At 44.7% G+C, this 18115-nt stretch overlaps 1 protein-coding gene across 1 annotated transcript in view; it reads left to right on the top strand.

Annotated features, from left to right (window-relative positions):
• The window catches only part of SYT16 (synaptotagmin 16), a 76984-nt gene extending 60202 nt beyond the window's left edge, over positions 1-16782 (top strand). The window contains exons 7-9 of the mRNA XM_075104146.1: positions 8061-8341; positions 13834-13907; positions 15671-16782. Of these exons, the coding sequence (XP_074960247.1) occupies positions 8061-8341; positions 13834-13902 (350 nt within the window). The 3' untranslated portion in view covers positions 13903-13907; positions 15671-16782. The remainder of the gene's footprint in view (positions 1-8060; positions 8342-13833; positions 13908-15670) is intronic.
• Positions 16783-18115: the final 1333 nt, after the last annotated feature.

Genomic DNA, 18115 nt, shown 5'->3' with positions numbered 1-18115 from the left:
CCTTGGGATTGTAGTAGTGGACCAGGGATCGTTTGCACTTGTCTGTGTATAAACACACAACAGAGAGATGGTCTCTGCCTACATGATGTTTACCCTTCATGAGCTGCTCTGCTGGGTGCAGCTCTCTCTCCTCTAATCCAGGCTTCGTTCTTCCCCCTTCTGCATTTCTTTTGGGGGTAATGTCTGTGTGTAATGCAATTTGAGAAGGACTATTGTAAAGATATTCCCTCGCCTAAAAAAAGGTCCTCCAAACTTTTCAGCAGCTGCAGAATTAAGCACACATAATAATTACATCCGTACATGATCATTATTATACCAGCAGCATATTAACCCCTTCAAACAAATACAATAGCATTAATGCTGGAAAAGACAAGAGGGAGAGAACAAGCGATCAGATTTCTATTGGGAAAAGGAGAAATTCTTTAAGTAAATACTTTTCTGAAAACAAATAGCTACCTGAGCCGTAGATAACAATGCCAAGGAGTATGGAAGATGCTCCCATAGTAAAATTAGGATCTTTACACAGTATTTGTTGCTCTGATATCAGAGTTCTTGAAAGGCATTAGTGGTTTTTACTTTATCAACTTGTTTGTGAGGGAGGGAAAGTTATTATCCCTGTTTCATTCCTGGAGAACTAAGGCACAGGTTAATTTCTTTAATTGTTTTCATTCAGACCAGGAAGCTGAATAAAAAATATTTCATTTTAACCTGCATACCTAGCACTGAACAGAGAGCTTACTTGACCTCCTAAAGCTTTTTAAGTCATGCTCCCATCTCATCAGTAATAAAAGGGGGGTCTGTACCATGTCAAGCTGGGGCAGGCTCAGTCTGGAGAGCTTTGTTAACAGAGCAGTAGAGGTGCTGGGCCACTACTCACTGCTGAGTACGTGCCAGTCAGTCATAGTAAGCTTGTACAAGATCACCTCCTGCGTCTTTTCAATACCCATCCTTGAATATGGCTTGAATAAATGTAACAATAAGATCAGCTGAGAAAGGTAAGAGTAGCAAAGATGAGGCCGGCTGCAAGGAGCCCCAGAAGGAGGTCTAGTAATGAGCATCTGGGCAGTGAGGTGGAAGATGAAGTGTGGATGAATGTAAGGTATTGCATGGGGGCAGGGATGGAATTCAAACCTAATCTGGATGGACTCAGAGCCTCTTGGGAGTGAAATACTAGGCTTATAGTCAATAGCTCGAGGAAAATGTCCACTCAAGGATCAGCAGCAGTAATGAAGTAGTACATCAAAGGTTAGGAATATACAGGGGAAAAAATGAAAAATTGGTATTTGTAAATACACTGTCAGCAGTCTAACGAATATCATGTACAGTTTTGGCTCCCTCCGTTCAAATAGAATACAGCAGAACTGGAAAGAAGCGAGGAGTGACAATCAAGAGTATGGGAACAGCTTCCAGTGAGCTGCAGCTGAATAGACTGCACCTCCTATGATGCCACAACAGGGGGAGACGGGGGAAGATTTCACAGAGGTCTATGAAATCATAAGTGTCATTGTGAAAGTGAGTCGGCAATGGTTATTCGTTGTCTCTCCTGATATAAAACCAAAGGATCATAAAGTGAATTGAGGAGGTCCTGAAGAGGAGACAGCTCTTCACTTATGCTATTGAGCTCCTTACTGCAGAACATTGTGAATGCTAAAAGTCTACTTGAGTTTGGTACAGCACAGGACAAGTTCATGAAGAAAAATCCACTGAGGACCATTAAATACGAAGACACTGTCTCTGACTGAGGAAGTTCTTGAGTCACAAATCACTGGTGACTGGGAGAGTTTTTGGGAGACAATCAGCATGTGCCATATTTGCCATATTTTTAAAGAATTACTAAGGCATGTGGCATTGGGTACTGTTGGGTGGATGGACTGGCTTGGTACAGCTCTTCCCACCATGTGTGAGACCTGGGACTGATTAGGCTTAGAAAAGTGAGTCACAAAATAATGGACTTTTAAGGAGCAATTGTGAGATTTATGTGGGAGGTGTTCCGTGATAAATAGACATCCAGTGATAGCTTGCAGTTATTCAATAATTTTTTCAATACTTTTATATTTCCAAAAGGTCTATAAAAAGTATAATCCATGTTACACTTGCTGCATATAAAATGAAGATATCTCTGAATCAAAGGAGTGCATTTGAAGTGGAATGTATGGTGATGCCTCTCCCACTCCCATAGCTGTGAACAAGAAAAAAAATCGTCCCCATCCACCCCCTCCCCAAAACAAGGAGAAGAAAAAGCCATTGCTTCCAGGGGAGAACACTCCTAATTCCAAATTTCAGCTGGAGCTGAATCGTTAGTGCAAATCTGCAGTGACTCTACAGAGCAGTGTTTGCAGGAGATCTGATCACAGGCTGTATAATAAAGCCATACCTGCGGGCACCACTGCTGGAGGTGAGAAAAGCTAGGCTTAAGCATCCTTATATCATGCTGCTACCATTGCCGTTGCTGAGAAGCTGTGCATTCATGCTTTCTGATATGCTCTCAGTTAAAGTTCCCACCCCCTCTCTGAGGCAGCAGCGATGCATAAAGCCCACTGTATGTTGTGGGAAGTGTTGAAATACCCGTATTAGGGGAGAGTAACCTTGTATATCTGAAGAGGTGTCTGTGTTATGCTTTCCTGAGTAAACCTGGATTAAAGCTGCACCTCCTCAGGGTGGAGAGTGCAGGGAGGTGGGTAAGCTGGCTCCACAGCCCAACGCCTGTCCCAGGTGAAGGCTGGCACTGTAAAATGGAGTGGATATTGGGCATTGTGCAGCAGAGGAAGATCAGCAGGGAACTGAGCTTGGAGGGTCTCTGGAAGCAACCTCCTTTCCTGAGAGACCAGGGCATTGCTTCCAGGGAGCCCTTGTCTCCAGGCCCTCTGCAACCCCTCTCCTTGCATGGAACAAGTCACTGATGCTGGCAACTCCCTCCCCTCAGGCCAAAGAGTGCTTCCAGGGGGCAGTGCACTCCTTTCTGCTGCATTTTAAATTAAAAGCACTGCTGGTCTATTCTCCGATGACTCACACATCACGAAGGTTGCCAGATCCTAGCCTCTCCCTTGCATGAGAGCTGCTAGCCAAAGGAGAGGGGACCTGAGCAACAGAGACTGGGTGGAATAGGAGAAGGAAAGTTGGCTCCTCAGCGAGGTAGTAGGCAGCTCTTAGATCTCGTATGGTATATAGAGTAGACCACAAGCTGCCTCTGCCCTAATCCAGACTTTCACAATGTGGGTTTGAGAACAAAAGCTTGGGTCTAATTTTGCTCCCTGCTGTTCCTCCCAACCCAGCTGCAGTGAGCCAGGGTCACAGGGTATCTGCCCCACTGCTGGTTTAATGGGGAGGTAAAGCCATGCGCTAATGGAGCAATGGTCTTCTGCGTCTCAGAGATACTACCTTGAGCTGTGCTGAATAGAGTACCGCAGAGCTGAGCTCTGGGGCTGCTTTGCCATGCAATGCTGCCGTTCATTACATAGGCCAAGAGTGTGGACATGACAGCTGGGTGAAATTAAGCCCTAGGCCCAAGGCTTTATTTTACTGAGGGTGTTGTTAATCTGGATTGCAGCATGCTGACATGGTTATACTGCTTTTGGAAATGAGCTAGCTTGCCTGGAGCACAGGTGGGGAAGTTCATACAGCACTGTGTTGTACGCTGCAGTCCACAGACCTGAGGGGTCAGGAGTCTTTGGTTGTTTATTTCCTTTCTAAATATAAATTCAAGCAGGGGGTTGGATGCTTTTGTACTGCAGTGTTTTTGTTCACGGGTCAGCTTTATTAATAATGGTAGAGCTTAGGGTAAATGAAAGCAGAATGCACACTATGGTCCCTGCTCCAAAAACAGGAATGTATAAATTATAGTTGATTATTCCCCTGAGTTGTCATTATCAGTTAGTTCCCTTAGAAGGATGATGACAGAAATGGGTCATTAGAAGAATCATGGATAAACTGATTGCCTTTGCAGATGAGCTCTCAAGAGGTGTTTTATGGTTGGGGCAGTGTTGATGGTGACAGAGCTGTCTGCATGAGGAGAGGTTTGGCCATATCCCTGGAGTAAGATTATGCAGCGCCAGCCCAAAATGTGTCTGGCTTCTTAAAGCATTCCTTGATTTAGTGCTTTTCACTGTGGTATTAAATGCAGAGGTGTTGATATTGTGTATATACGTGACCATTGTTCAGTCCACTCATGCCAGAGATGAAAGATGAATTTAGAGTAAAAATCATCTCTAGTAAGAACTTCTCTTCCAAAGCCTATATGGAAAGGAGAGCCTGGTGGATGCAGTGTTAAAATTGGTCTCAGCAAAATTAGACTTTGTTCCTGTTTCTTCACAGACTTCTGGGCAAGCTGTAGTCTCAGACACCCCCAGATATTAAGAGGTCTTGCTCTTCTTCATGTTGGTGAGATAGGTGCCTAAATAGAAGGTGAGCACTTAGGCATTTTAAAGAATGTAAACCTTAATCTCTCTTCTCCTTTTGTGCCTGACAGAAGTGGCATGAAAGTAAATACTCTGAAGAGTATAAAGTGCTGAGATACCACAGTAATGAGGCCATTACTGAATCTGAGCATGTAATTAGATGGAAAATGTTGCCTTCATAATGAATAGATGCTCGCACACATACATTCCTCAGTAAATTTTCAAGTTCATCCTTGCTGTAGTTCCACTAATTTCACCGTGTATCCGGGGGTGGATTTTCTTTGGCAAAGCCAACCGAAGGGGGAAGCTTTCCATCTCAGAGGACGAGACTGGACCACAAGGAGAACTAGGAAGTGTTTCCTGATGGAACATCTAAAAAGAAGCTGCAAGGAGCACAATGCAGTAAGGGCAAACCAATCTTAAGCAATCTTAAAATGTAGTTAGTGAAGCAGAATAACGGCCCAGCCTCATACGTACCAGCTCTGCAAAGCAAATTTCAGATGCTAAATATATTATCCACACCTACTCTTTTATTTCTGTTCAGGCAAGCTTGATTCTTTTAGCTGGTAAAATACACCCAGTGGAATAATTTTGAGAAGAATTAGCAGTCTGATTTAGTTGTCACTTGCACTGGTTTTGTGCCTATGTTTACATGGGGATGAATAGGGGTCCTAGTATTAGCTCTGCCCTGAGCGTAGTCTCAGTCCAGCCTGCACATTCTTGCCTAATCCAGATGATGCCTACAGAATCCCCACCAGCCTTGTACAGAATAACGTAACAGATCTGATGTGTATTAAAGAAAAAGCCTAATTTTTTGACATTGATCTCTGTTGGGTTTAAGTCATTGGTTGTGTGTGATGCTCAGCTTTCTTTAAAACCAGCTATATTACTGCTCAATTGCAAAAGTTGAGGCCTGAGTCAGGGATTTGACATCCTAGAGTTTATGGCTGCAAGAAATTAATCCATTCATGGCCTGGAAAATTAACTGGGAGATCCTGAAACAGTATCCTATGAGGTGTTTTAGCTGTGGCACTTGCTTTAGTGTTAAAACCTAAATCATCTGTAATGGTAGCTTTGTCTACTAGATCGTTGCTGAATTATATCATCTGATGCTTTGATAGTATTGACTATAACTTGGTTGTCTCTGTAGGGGACTGCCTAAACCATGGTTTAGGTGTGATGTATCCCACCTGAGCTGCCAATAGTGGTGGCAGTCAGAAGGAAAGATGATAGCAAGGTTTACTGAGAGGAAAATCTGGACCTCAGCCCTCTCCCCATCTTCTCAGAAAACCATGTATAGGCATTGGTGGGTGACTTTTCCCTAAAGCAGTATGGGAAAATAAGCTAAAAAAGTATTTCATTTGCTGTTAGTTATGTTGCACATTGTCAAGCTCGGGTGGGATAGCAGTGAGGGTGTTTGTAGCAGTTCTTGGCTGCATACCGCTGCTCTGTTCAGCCCACCCCCTGCCCCAGCACACCCAGGGAAACCCTCCCAGGAGTTGCCAAGGGGTTCAGGGGCAGGACCTTTCCAGTGTTGCTTCATGTCCCAGCTCTGCCCTTGCTGACTGTTCCCACCCCTACAGTGATCCCAGTCAAATGCCCTCACCCTCAGCAAAGCAGTTCTCAGAGGGTAGTGGGGAAAGCGATTTGGCACCAGGGACACGTCTAGAGAAAAACAGCCGTTGGGCCAGGAGCAAACAGAGAGGGTCTCACCACCATGAATTCCTGAGTCTCAGCACTCACCTCTCCTGCATGTCAGCAGAAATGAGCCCCTCCAGCTTTCTGCCTGTGAATGAGATTTGTTTGGAAAATATCTAGAAAATGTAAGCTTTCAATTTGAAAGAAAGGAAGTCTCAAATTCAAACAGGGAATTGTACTAATTAGCTGCTTGTTTGTATTTAAAAATCAGCCTGGTGGAGATTTTTCACTCTTTTGAAATCTCCTCCTCACAGAAAAAAGGGTGAATACACTAGAAAAATCCATACAACCCCTACTCCCCACTTATTTTTATTTCCAGGGAGTTCCCTGCAGCCTCAGACCAGCAACCAGGACTTCCACATTAGGAATGTTTCAGTGCATGTTATGGTTTGTCAGTGCAAAGCAAAGTGACATCTCTATGAGTATTGCAAGAGTTTGTCTGGTAGTTGTCTTGCATCGTTCCTCGTTGAGTTGAGCTAGAAGAGAGAGTCCTGTCTTGGGCTTTGTGTTTATGATCGGTCTGAAGTTGTCACGGGTTTCAGTCCCTGAGCACCACCAACACTGAATATTACTGTGGGAATTAGTCCACCTCTTGATAAAGCAGTTCTTTCCTTCCCAGATACAGTCAGGAAACTGTTTCATGTCAGAGCTCTGCTTTTTTGTCTAATGAGTAGGTCTTTGTTGGCAAGATCTACTTCAGTGTTACGCTGGGAGCCAAGCTGGCACCCCCAGCTAATTATTGGGCTGAACTTTCCCCACAGTAACTTGATAGCTGTACAGCTGTGCAGGCTCACAATTTGCTCCTTGATTGTCAGTCTCCTGACAGCTTTTTCAGTGGAACAGTTTGAGAGGAGTGGAGAGCCCTGCTTTGGAGACACAGAAGTGTTTTCACACCTGAAGTGTAATTTCACACCTTGTGTTGCTCAGTAGATAAGTGCGTAAAATAGCACATCAGACGGGAACAGAAGAGGATAGACATGCTGTAGACAAGAGATGGAGGCTTGTTATTTATTTCCTATCTTCAGCGCGCTCTGAAATAATACTCACTCGCAGAAACCCAGGCACGGATTACGAAGGGGTTAGGAGGGGACTTTTCTAGCCAAGTGATCTGTTACTGTCACGTGCAGAGTGGGGTTAAAATTTACACTGAGCTGGGTCTGTGGAGCGTTGGGACCACAGAGCTCATCCTGGGATCACAGTAATAGCAACCACATAACAGAGGTGAACTAATTAATACAGGAGGCAGCAAGACTTTTAGGGGTGGATTTACAGGAACACTGACTTGGATCATCCCCTCCCTGGATCTACTATGCATTTTTACTCCTTGTATTGAATTAAATAGTGAACAAAACTGACCTTGAATCCACCAGAAAAGTTAAGATGAGAATTTGGAACAGGCCTTGGTCTCATCATGTGAGATGAGATGAATCAAATCATTTCACTGTGTATGCAGGTTTCCTCTCCCTCTTTTTCAGGACCCTTTTTGTTTGCTCTCTCAAATAATAGGTCATAGAGGCATTCTTCCAAAGTAGAGTGGTGGAGAGGCAAGTGCAGGAAGCCCTGGTAAGACAGCCCCAACACGGCTTGGTTGTGAGGGAGAAGATGGGAAGGTGTTGACACACCATTTGAAGTGGAGAACCCATAGAGATGCTCATAGTTTCAGTTAGTCTTAGGCAGGTTTGCTAGGCTTGGGAACCAGATTTCCTGCTCTCCCCATGAGAATAGGGCTGAAACACACATCAGTTTCCTTCCTTCTTCTCTCCAGCGGAATATGAGGAAATCCAAGAGATGCTTTCACCTGCTTCTCCTTGTTCCCTAGCTTTTACTATAAGGAGAGCAGTCCAGCCCTCATCTGTTATTCACTGCAGGCAAAGCTGCTCTACTTGGAGCTTTTCGGGTGTTTTTTGACTGCCTGGGGCTTTTAATCTGCCACTCGTGCCAAACGTTATTTCCTCTTCTTTGTCCTAGACACCTATGGAAAGCTCTGCCTGCTCAACTCTGTGGGCCAGGAGATGTCTCGCTGCAAGACCTCCATCCGTCGAGGACAACCCAACCCCGTCTACAAGGAAACTTTCATCTTCCAGGTTGCCCTCTTCCAGCTCTCCGACGTCACTCTAATGATCTCCATATTCAACAGACGCAGCATGAAGCGCAAAGAGATGATCGGCTGGATTTCTATGGGTCAGAACAGCAGCGGAGAGGAAGAGCAGTGTCATTGGCAGGAAATGAAGGAATCGAAGGGGACGCAGGTCTGCAGGTGGCACATGCTGCTGGAGTCCTAGTGGTTACCCGGGCAGCCTGTGGGTCCTGGGACTATGGGCTGTCTCCCTTGTTCTCAATCAGCAGAAAACAGCTATCCCAATGCAAGCACCATGCTCTGACAGGTCACGTACACTTTAACCCGACCTTTCAGTGTCAGCAGTCATGGGTACAGAAGGTGGCAAGGCCTGGGAAGCAAGTTTAGTTCTTGCATTTCCACGTTGTCCTGCATTTTCTAAATCCAAATAATTAACACTAGGGAAAAGGAATGGGAAAACCTACAAAATCCTCTTGTGGGTCATTGTCTCGTTCATTTTGTCACAGGCTTAATCATCACAGACTGACTTCGATGCCATTTTCTTGTGGGAAAACTCTCTTCCCTCCCTCCCTTTATTTATATTAATGAAGTTTGCAAATATTCTTGACACGCAGATCGCTCACAGAAAGGCTAACCTGCATGCAGATCACAGTCTCTCTCTTTCATTTTCATGTTTCTAGGTTCTAGAAATAAGTATCTGATACCACTGTAGACTGGATGATATATTATTCAGGCAGCATGGAAAAGCACTCTTGAATTCTCTGTCAACTTTTAAGTGCCTCGACATTACTACTGTTCTTCTGTACTAACAATTAATATTAGGACTAAACATTACCAGTATTTTTAGTTAGGCATCCTGTGCACTTGTTAGCCTGCATTGCCATATGTTTACACGGGAGATAACTAGCATCAGTTTTATGTTGCAATTAGACAATGCATGTTTAGATGCTTACTTGAAGTTCATGGCTTCTGTCATCACGAATACCAAAAAAGACCAGAACAAGCTGCACATCCACCTTTGTGCCTGAATCACTCTTTTCTGCACCATTGTTTTGCCTATGTGTTACTTTGTTTTTTAAAAGTGAGGTTCATTCAGAAAAGCATTTCTGTGAGCAATACATGGGAAGGCTTTAGATGTGTCATTTCTCTGCAGTTCTGTTAAGCACAAATCAGTTTGCTGAGGGCTATTCTTCAAATATGCTACCCTATAATATCTCCTCGGGATCTGAAAAGGGACCATTTTGGCATGCTGAGCAGTAGAGGGTGCCAGATCATGTCACCTCATCTTCGGGGCGAGCTCTCTTGTGTGCAAGGGATAGGATCCAGGGGACCCCTATAGAGGGGCTGCTGGCTCTGCTGAACTAACACCAAAGAAGAGTATTAGGTTTCCTGCCTCTAACTGAAAACAATGCACGGAGCAGGCTTGCTGGATGAGGTGATGACACTTTTCTGTAGTTACTTTTCGGACTACGTTGTCATTTTCCTTTTTAATCTTTTTTCCTGTCTCTGCGAGTTGAAGTCGTGGAGATGATGGATAGGGGGCACGTCTTAGTCTGCTACTTGACTACTGAAAGTTTGGCAGTTTTTAGCTGTTGTGATGCTGTGTGCAACACAGCAGAGGATGTTAATCATCTAGAGTAGTGATGGTACGTAGGCAGTAGGGTGCTGAGATCTTCAAATACTGTCAGCTGCCCAGTCTCCTGTTCCCCACGCTCTCCATGAGAGGACTGGCATTTCCCCATTCCTGCTGATGACAGCAAGACACGGGAAATATTTTGCTGAAAAGGTTTGTCTGTACTGAATCACTTCGTGTTTTGTTTTTGTCATTTACTGAGACGTGGCACCAAATTCTGCCTCTTACTGCACCACAGTCATCTCCTTCCCTTCAACGGTGCTGTTGAAATCTAACTAGTGCAGATTGTGGCACTGGCTGTTTGACCAAAATGGAACCTCGGTGCTGGTTTGCATCACATCCAGACTAGCCAGACCCTGCGGGGCAGTGGTGTGAACACACAGGTTATCATTTGGTGTGATGTGCACAGGCTTTGTCTGTCCTCGCGAGGCAGACAGAACAATCTGCATGTAGAAGAACTTCTGGTACAGGTGACACCAATTATTCTACAGGCCGTGGTTTTATATATTCTTCTCACTTAACTGTCTGAGCATCATTTTTCTGCTGAGACTGGTGGGTTTCCTATGCAGGAGAGTTGTCCTCCACTGCCTAGATAAGTTGGCATAATATCTGCTTTGCACTACTGGGGCTTTGTATCACAAAGCAGGATCTAACCCAAGTACAGCTCAGCAAACAAATACATTTTTGTCTGTGCTGTTAATGCTGGTGTATTGCCAATGCGAGAGAAAATGAGCATTTGAGTGGTAACCAGCAGAATAGAAATGCTTTTATATTATGTACTTTTCTTCTGGGAAAGAAGCAGAGGAAACAGCTCAATTCAAAAGGTGCATTTGCTGATTTTAGTTGTTTTCCAATCTCTGCATCTTTTTTCCTGAACTGCGTAAAATGTATATACAAGTGTTTACAAGTAATTTTGTTATCTGGGATGTGTACATATAATAAACTTTTTGAGATTCTCTTCATAACTTCTTGAACTGCAAAGTGTTGCTTATGCTTAATGATTAGCTAAGGGAAAAGTATAAGTTGATAATATGTTTCAGCAGTGAACTGGAGATAACCCAGATTTATAATAGTGTGATTAAAAAAAATTCTTGGAAAAGGTCATTTTAAAAAGCAATGAAGTGAACTGGTTTTGGACTTTCATGGCGTTTTCACATCAAGGTCTTTTCTGAAGATACAGACATTAAGGGAACTGAATTTTAATACATAATTTCAGTGTAGAGTATTGGGAGTCAAGTGAAAACAGCGTAGTTAGAGTAAATGAGTATCTGAGCACATTAAAACTTTTCTCTTAAATGGAAGCAGGTTGCTGCATCCTTGCATCAACATTTTGGCCTGATATTTTACCAGGAAAATTTGGAGGGAAGGGAAAAAGGCTGAGGGAAGGGGACCACTGGGTTTTTGGAGCTGCTGCTAAACCTGTTGGCACATCTGTGCCTTGAGCAGTGCATTTGTGGGGCTCATTAAGTTCCTGCTGAAGCAATGGAGGAACTTAGGGATCTTGGGATGACCACAGTGCTGGGGGTGCTCATGCTTGCTAGCTGTATTTTGGAATTTGTGTTGCTTTTGAAATTTGTTTTTCTTTTTGGTGTTGACTGTCTGTCAACAATGAAGTTGACAATGAAATGACAAGTCAACAATGAAATGAAGGCTTTGCAGCAGCTCCCCCGTATTCCAGAGCTCCTGTAATTCTTCCCATTGACAGATTGAATTAGTCATTGCTAATATTGATACAGGCTGGTCTTGTGCTCATGGTCTTTCTTATGTAAATACCACTGCCCTTTCAGTCAATGCTTTAACTCCTTGTTTCTTTTGGAAGTGGCTGACAAGCCTAAATTTCTGGAAAGTTTTCTATTCCTTGGGAACCTTGACTCACACTTGGCTCTCAGTTGGTGGTGGTCAGTAGACTTGGGGTCCTGTGCTCTGCTGGCCTCCATCCATGGGGGTGCTGGTGCTGATGCCCAACCTCTGCTTCCATGGGGCTCCAGGAGGGGACAAGAGTCGTGGGACATTCAGCAAGTGGGAAGGCAACAGCTGATCTGGTTCTGGGAATGCTTGGGTGCTTGCAAGTCCTAATGCTCGGAGGTTTCCTAATGCACTCATGTTTTCTAAGATAATTCTGCCCATTTTGACACCACTGTCTGGAATCCCCTTGTAGCTTATTTGAATTTTCTTCTCTTGGGGGAAAAAAAAAAGCCTGAAAACCCACAAAACCATTGTGTGGGAAGGAACTAACTGCACTGGCATAAGCCCAGAATATTGTGGGCAAGTGCTCTGGATACATCTCTGTATCTTGAACAGCGTAATTCAGCTAGCTGCAGTCTGTTCCTTCCTTGGTCTCTCTCCAGCCAGCACGCCCCTGTCCTGCTAGGCTTTGTGCTGTTATGTTATTTTTTGTTTTTAATGTGTATTGACAACAGAACAGAATGATCTCACCACGTTTATATTCCCTGTAATAATGCTGACTTTCAATGATGCCCACAGAACTGAGTACCTCTTTTAGCCCACTGAGCTACAGCTATAGCTTACTGAAGTGCCCGTTTGTAAAGGCTTTATCTGGATGATTTGCTACTTTGTTTGATTTGTTTGGGTTTCCTTTTTACCGGTGTCTTTAATTACCTGGACCCTGCTGTGGCCTGCTCGCTCCCGTCGCCCTGGCTTGTCTGTGATTGCCTTCCAGTGTAACGTGGGGTGTGTAGCTCCTGGGGCACAGGGACAATACCTGGATATATTTTTAGTAGCTGCAGATCCAGAGAAGTTATTTGGTGCTTTACATAGTCGACTGATCTTCAGTCATGAATGTCTTTAGGTGTTTTTGGACGCACAGAACCAAAGGCTGCCAGCTGCTATTGATCATTTCTCCAGCATAAAGCCTGAGGTGGCAGCTTGGCAGAGGAGCAGGCATTTCCTCTGGTGGCAGTTCATTTTCTCCTTCAGTTGAGGCTGGTGATGACCTTGGAGCTAGTGTGCCTGCAGAGCTTTCTTTCCACTCCCATATTTATCGTCATCTTTAATCTGTATGATCACTGCACTTCATCTCTCTGCCTCTCAGCTCTCTTCTGCCCTTCAGCACAAAAGGTGGACAGAAGGCCTGAGCAAAGAATATGGCCCTCCCTATCGTGTTATCCCCGGCGCAAGGAGAGCCGACTCCTGGAGGGGTCGTCTTAAAGTTACGATGCTCATTATCAGGACCTTGCCTCCATGATCTCTAGTCTGCTGTGGAGTTCGAAGCTTGTTGGTTGGGCTGTGATACTTTAATAATGACAAAGTAGTGACAGCGGTTCACGTCAATGTGGACCAAGTTAATGAGAGAGGAAACCACCTGTTCTCTGTTTTCTTCCTTTTTTTCATAAGCATTGTGCTCTGTAAAAGGACAACAGATCCTGAAGGAATTAGTATGCAGGAGCATCCGCTTTCCATTTAAAATGTACTAAGTGTGGTGTTCGTAACTATGGTTTGGGGGGGAAAAAAAGCAGCCAGGGTTTGTAGAAGAGCTCACACTTTGAACGAGGCAGGTTTTTCCCTTCAGCATGTGCTACCCAGGCAAATACATTCTCATACCCCAGGCAGTGATGCTGGCTCCCAGCTGATCTGCTTCTGTGATGAAAGCAGCCAGAAGCTGACAGATCCTAAAGCTTGGAAAGACATACAGGATAATTCAGCATAGCTGGTTTGGGTGTTTATTTGGAATCTGGTGCAGATTTAACAAGCTGTCGTGCGAGAAATGAAAACCCCAAGCAGTGGCCGGGAAGGAGGTGGGGAGGGAAGGCTCTTGGTGCGCTCCTGCTGCTGTAGAGCTGGGAGTTTGCTCACTCTGTGCTCCAGAAAGCAGCACAGCCGGGCTGCGGTGGCATCAAGCCTGAGCTGAAACCCAGTTTCTCTGCATGATTCCTTAGCTCCAGATCTGGTGAAGACATAAAGCTTTTTTGGTTTTGTTTTTTTTCTTTTCAGTGCAGAATGAGCTCGTGTCTTCCTGCAGCCTACGCTGTAGGCCTTAAGAAATGAATGTGTAAATATTTTGTCTCTCACAGCAGCCCAAGGTCATCTTTCTGGAACAGCAAACAGGCACAGAATCCAAAGAAGATCAGTCTGTCATGTGAGTAAGGTTAGCATCTGCACTTACAAAATGACAAAGGCTATTAATCCTCATGCTGTAATCCCCAAGCTGTTTGCCAGCTGGCAGCAGAAAGATGTTCCCGCTCAACCCACACAGCTCTCCATGTTTTTTCACCTTTATGAAGCAGATATAGGTCAATACTGTACCCTGGATAAAGAACTTGGTAGATACCATTTATCTCTTCTAGCATTACATTCTCTCTTCTCCACACAAGCCACCTGTACAGACAAGGGTGGAAGAGGAGACCTGCGGGCTGGGCTTTCCCTGTGGTGCTCCCCTAAATTAGAAGGCTGAAGGTGAGATTTTTTTCCCCCCTCTCTGCTCCTGAGTTTCTCATGGGGGAATAAATTTTGAGATCTTGCTGCAGAGCTGAACAGCCCGAGCAAAGCTCTGTCACTAGAGAGGTCCTTACACACAGAGCAAGGAAAACCCAGTGCTTGTATAAGGCACATACAAGCCCAGTGTTGAGACATTTTTAATCCTAATTTGGGAACCTGCATGGGATTTGGGTATCGCCTGTCACAGGGACATAAAACCCGAATCCTACAAGGTGCCACTGATGAAGGAAGTCCTTGCTGCTTGACAGCAATGCAGGTGGGCTCTGGTACTCTGTGGTCTTGCACAAAAAAACACTGTACGTGCTGCATCCTGTGAGTGCTAGGCAGCTGAGGCTGGGAAAGGTTGAAGAAGAAACCTAAAAGCCAAATGGGAGCTATGAAGCTCCATTCAGACCTGTTAGTTGCTCATCTCTTTAGGAAATTGGAAACCAGATTGTTGGGTTTTACTTAACAAAAGTAGTTTAACAGAAATCACATCTCCTGTGGCAGCTGCAGGTGCAAGGAAGTGAGGACATCACCTCCTGGCTCTTGAGTTTCCTCCTGACTGTAATGAGTGACCGTCAAATAGATACCAAATACTATGGAGGTGTCTATCCCCTGATCTCATTGAGTAACGAGATGAAATGCTGATCTTGGCCATGGGCGAAGAATGAGAAGGATTCAGACAAAAGCTGAATTCTTTCCTGAGTCCCACGACCATTAATTAACCTTGACCTCCAGGGAAGGCATTTTATTGTGCCAAATACTTCCCCCTCCCTTAATTTCTCGGACTTAGGGGAACTTCACAAATTTTTCTCCTCATTAGCAGCTGGGAAAACTCATATAATTTTGCCAGCTTTCCTCATCCTTGTTGTGTCTCGTTAACACTTTCCAGGTGCTTTTCCGTCACACTGTCTCCATCATCGCATTTCCCATCCTCTCATTAATATCTGTAGAGATCTGCTCCAAGTCAGGTCCGTGCCTGGTAGCAATATTTTATGTTCGTGGTGCTCAGGATAAAACCTGTCCTCTGATCTCTTGCTGTCACTATGTGGCATCTCAAGCACAAGTTTTCCAATTAAACCAGTATCACATCTCTCCCGTAGTCCTCTGCTGGCACTGCTGTGGTTTTTGTCTTGCTGGGCTGTGTTCTCAGCTGTAACTTCATTGGCTTTTTCCCAGCAGAGAGTTTTGTTTGTCAAGATGAGTAAATGAAGTAATCATTTGGTCAACTTAGCATTTAAATATACTGTGTGGCATTTATACTGTTGTATATATTAAAATGTGTTTTGTGGTAGAGTGCCCCCAGGCATTTTGCATGAAGCACAGCTCAATGTATATTTGACTGTTTATTTAAATATACTGTATATAATAAGTTATTTTAAGTGTGTATTGGCTTCTTTCCCGACTGGAACGATATACCATTTCTGGCAGGTACAGGTTTTGTTGACTCGCTGCTGCACTCACGGCTGGACACTGGCGATGCAGCGGCTGAGGTGTGTGCATGCATCTCCTCTTCCCTCCACGCACCCCGTGACACGGTAGTCCTTCCCCTCCACTGGCTATGCAGTGGACATCCATCGCTGGCGGAGTGTGTTGCCACAGGACAGCGTTGTAAGCCCTCTTACTGCATCTCCCTCCTGGTGTGTAGCAGAATAATGTCCCTGTAAGATTTTTTTTTTCTATCATTGCCGTGATATACTCAGCACAGACCATGGGCAGGTAGCGAGCCAGCTGGTATTTGGAGTAATTCGGCCCTGTGGCTGAGGGGGAGCGATAGAGATCTCAGCTCTCCTTTCTCAACCTGAGATGGACAAGCACAAAACTTATCCATAAATCGATCACTGCAAATAATAACAATACAGACAAATGAATAAGGATGCCAGGTCCCTAACTTCTGTTGGTGCAAAAGCAAGTATTCTAGAGCTTTAATTTATTGCTGTATTATTTTTTATGATAATTAAATCTATAAAAGGAGAATTGTTCATACTGTGAAGGTTATAAGAAACAAATTCATATACCCTTTTCAGTTTTGTAAAGTTCAAAGATTTGCACTGAATAGTGTACCTTCAATCTACTTAATAAATGACTGGTATTGACTGGGGAGTTCACCGGAATGATACGAGCATCACTTCACTTGCTGCGTGTGTGATCGAAAGAGATATCTGAAGTGCAAAACTGTGATAAAAAAGATGAAAAATACGATGAAAAGATGTTTGGATATTCAACAGGAAGAGTGGTACGGGTTTATTCTTAGCTTTTCACGTACTTGACAATGAAACATTTTTATTCTACTTAAGTGCTAACTTGCATGATCATACAATATATTGCCTCTCGCTAATTATATGCTGCGTTAGGAATACTAATGTCTAGATGATATCTGACGGGAAAAAAAGCATTAAACTCAGCTTCTGTAGAATTGTGTGCTGAAATTATCCACACACACATACAACCATCCACACCTTAGAAACGGTCTTATTTTGTTATGGTGAATGCTGTTGTTACAGGTTTTTATGAATAAAATAGAAGCAGATGGCTCATGTAGACATGCAAAACTGGTGTATCTTCCTTTTTGTTTGCATTGTGGCAGAACAGAGTGAATATGCATCTAGGAGAGGTGGACGTGTTTTGTTCAGAACAAGGATGCGGGTGTCCGGTGCATAATGCATAACTGGGAGGAGTGGGAAATATCCCCTGCCCTGGTCTCCCTATCCATCCGCACTGACAGAGGGGCCTGCGGCAGCAGGCAGAGGCTGCTGAGGGGCTCTGGGGGACTGAAGAGGTTCCCATGTCCTGCTGTATCTCTGCCTCCTCACTCAGTATACTGCCTTTCAGCCAGCTCTATGTGGGGAAGGAAAAGTGCTGGCTATGCATTTGATATCTAGTGTTCCCCATCTCTCATCCAGCCCCTGGCAGGAGTTGGGGGAGCAGCCCCTCGCCCCAAACTCTGTGGCGGTCCCTCAGCCGTAATTTCTTCTATACGTCCATGGATGTGTTGGTACCGGCACCAGGGCATGTGGAGGTCTGTGTCAACAGTGTGTCTCCTGTGTGTAGATACCAGCTTTGTTGACATCCTGGCCGTGTGAATGGGACACGGAGGGATGCCCCCGTAGCAGTTGGGGTGGCCACAGGGTAGATGCATCTTGCCTTGGAAACAGGTAAGAGCTCAGGCGCTGGGCTGGAGGGCTGAAATAGGGCTGACAGGGCACCAGGCACATCACTGCAGTGGTGAGGGGCATGTCTTTATCTGGTGCACATACCTTTGGTAGTCATGTGCTGGACCAGGCTTCCTAGGGAGGTGGTTGATGCCCCAAGCCTGTCAGTGTTTAAGAGGCATTTGGACAATGCCCTTAACAACATGCTTTAACTTGGGCAGCCCTGAAGTGGTCAGGGCTTCCTCTTTTATCCTTTTTCCTTTCCCCTTTCCTTTTTCCCTTTTTCCTTCCCCCTTTCCTTCCCCCTTTCTTCCCCCTTTTCTTCCCCCTTTCCTTCTACCTTCCCTCCCCATGTGGTATACTTCTGCCAGGTCGCAGTTGTAATCCATGCCTACATTAAGACAGAGAAATACAGAAACTAAAAAAATTTCCAAATTGGTGATTTTGAACTGGGGGTAGTTTGTTCCTCTCAGAATAGCAGTGCTGTCTTTGAGGGAGACATGAGAAACCACAATTCCTGAATCCCTGCTGGCATCTGCAGGGCTGGCTTTCCAGGACCAGACCAGAAATAGAGTTTCTTTTTCTGGCGATGGTTGGTAGCTTCAGTCCCTGGAAGCCTCAGCAACGGCAGCTGGTACAAGCCACGTCTGGGTACACGGAAAACCCAGCCCAGAGCCCTTCATCTGAAAGATAGTGGGGAAATGGGGTACACTGGGAGACTCAG

Source organism: Phalacrocorax aristotelis, chromosome 9 (genome assembly GCF_949628215.1).
Source record: "Phalacrocorax aristotelis chromosome 9, bGulAri2.1, whole genome shotgun sequence".
NCBI lineage: Eukaryota > Metazoa > Chordata > Aves > Suliformes > Phalacrocoracidae > Phalacrocorax > Phalacrocorax aristotelis.
The sequence above is the reverse complement of the archived record's forward strand: the minus strand, read 5'-3'. Positions and strand labels throughout refer to the sequence as shown.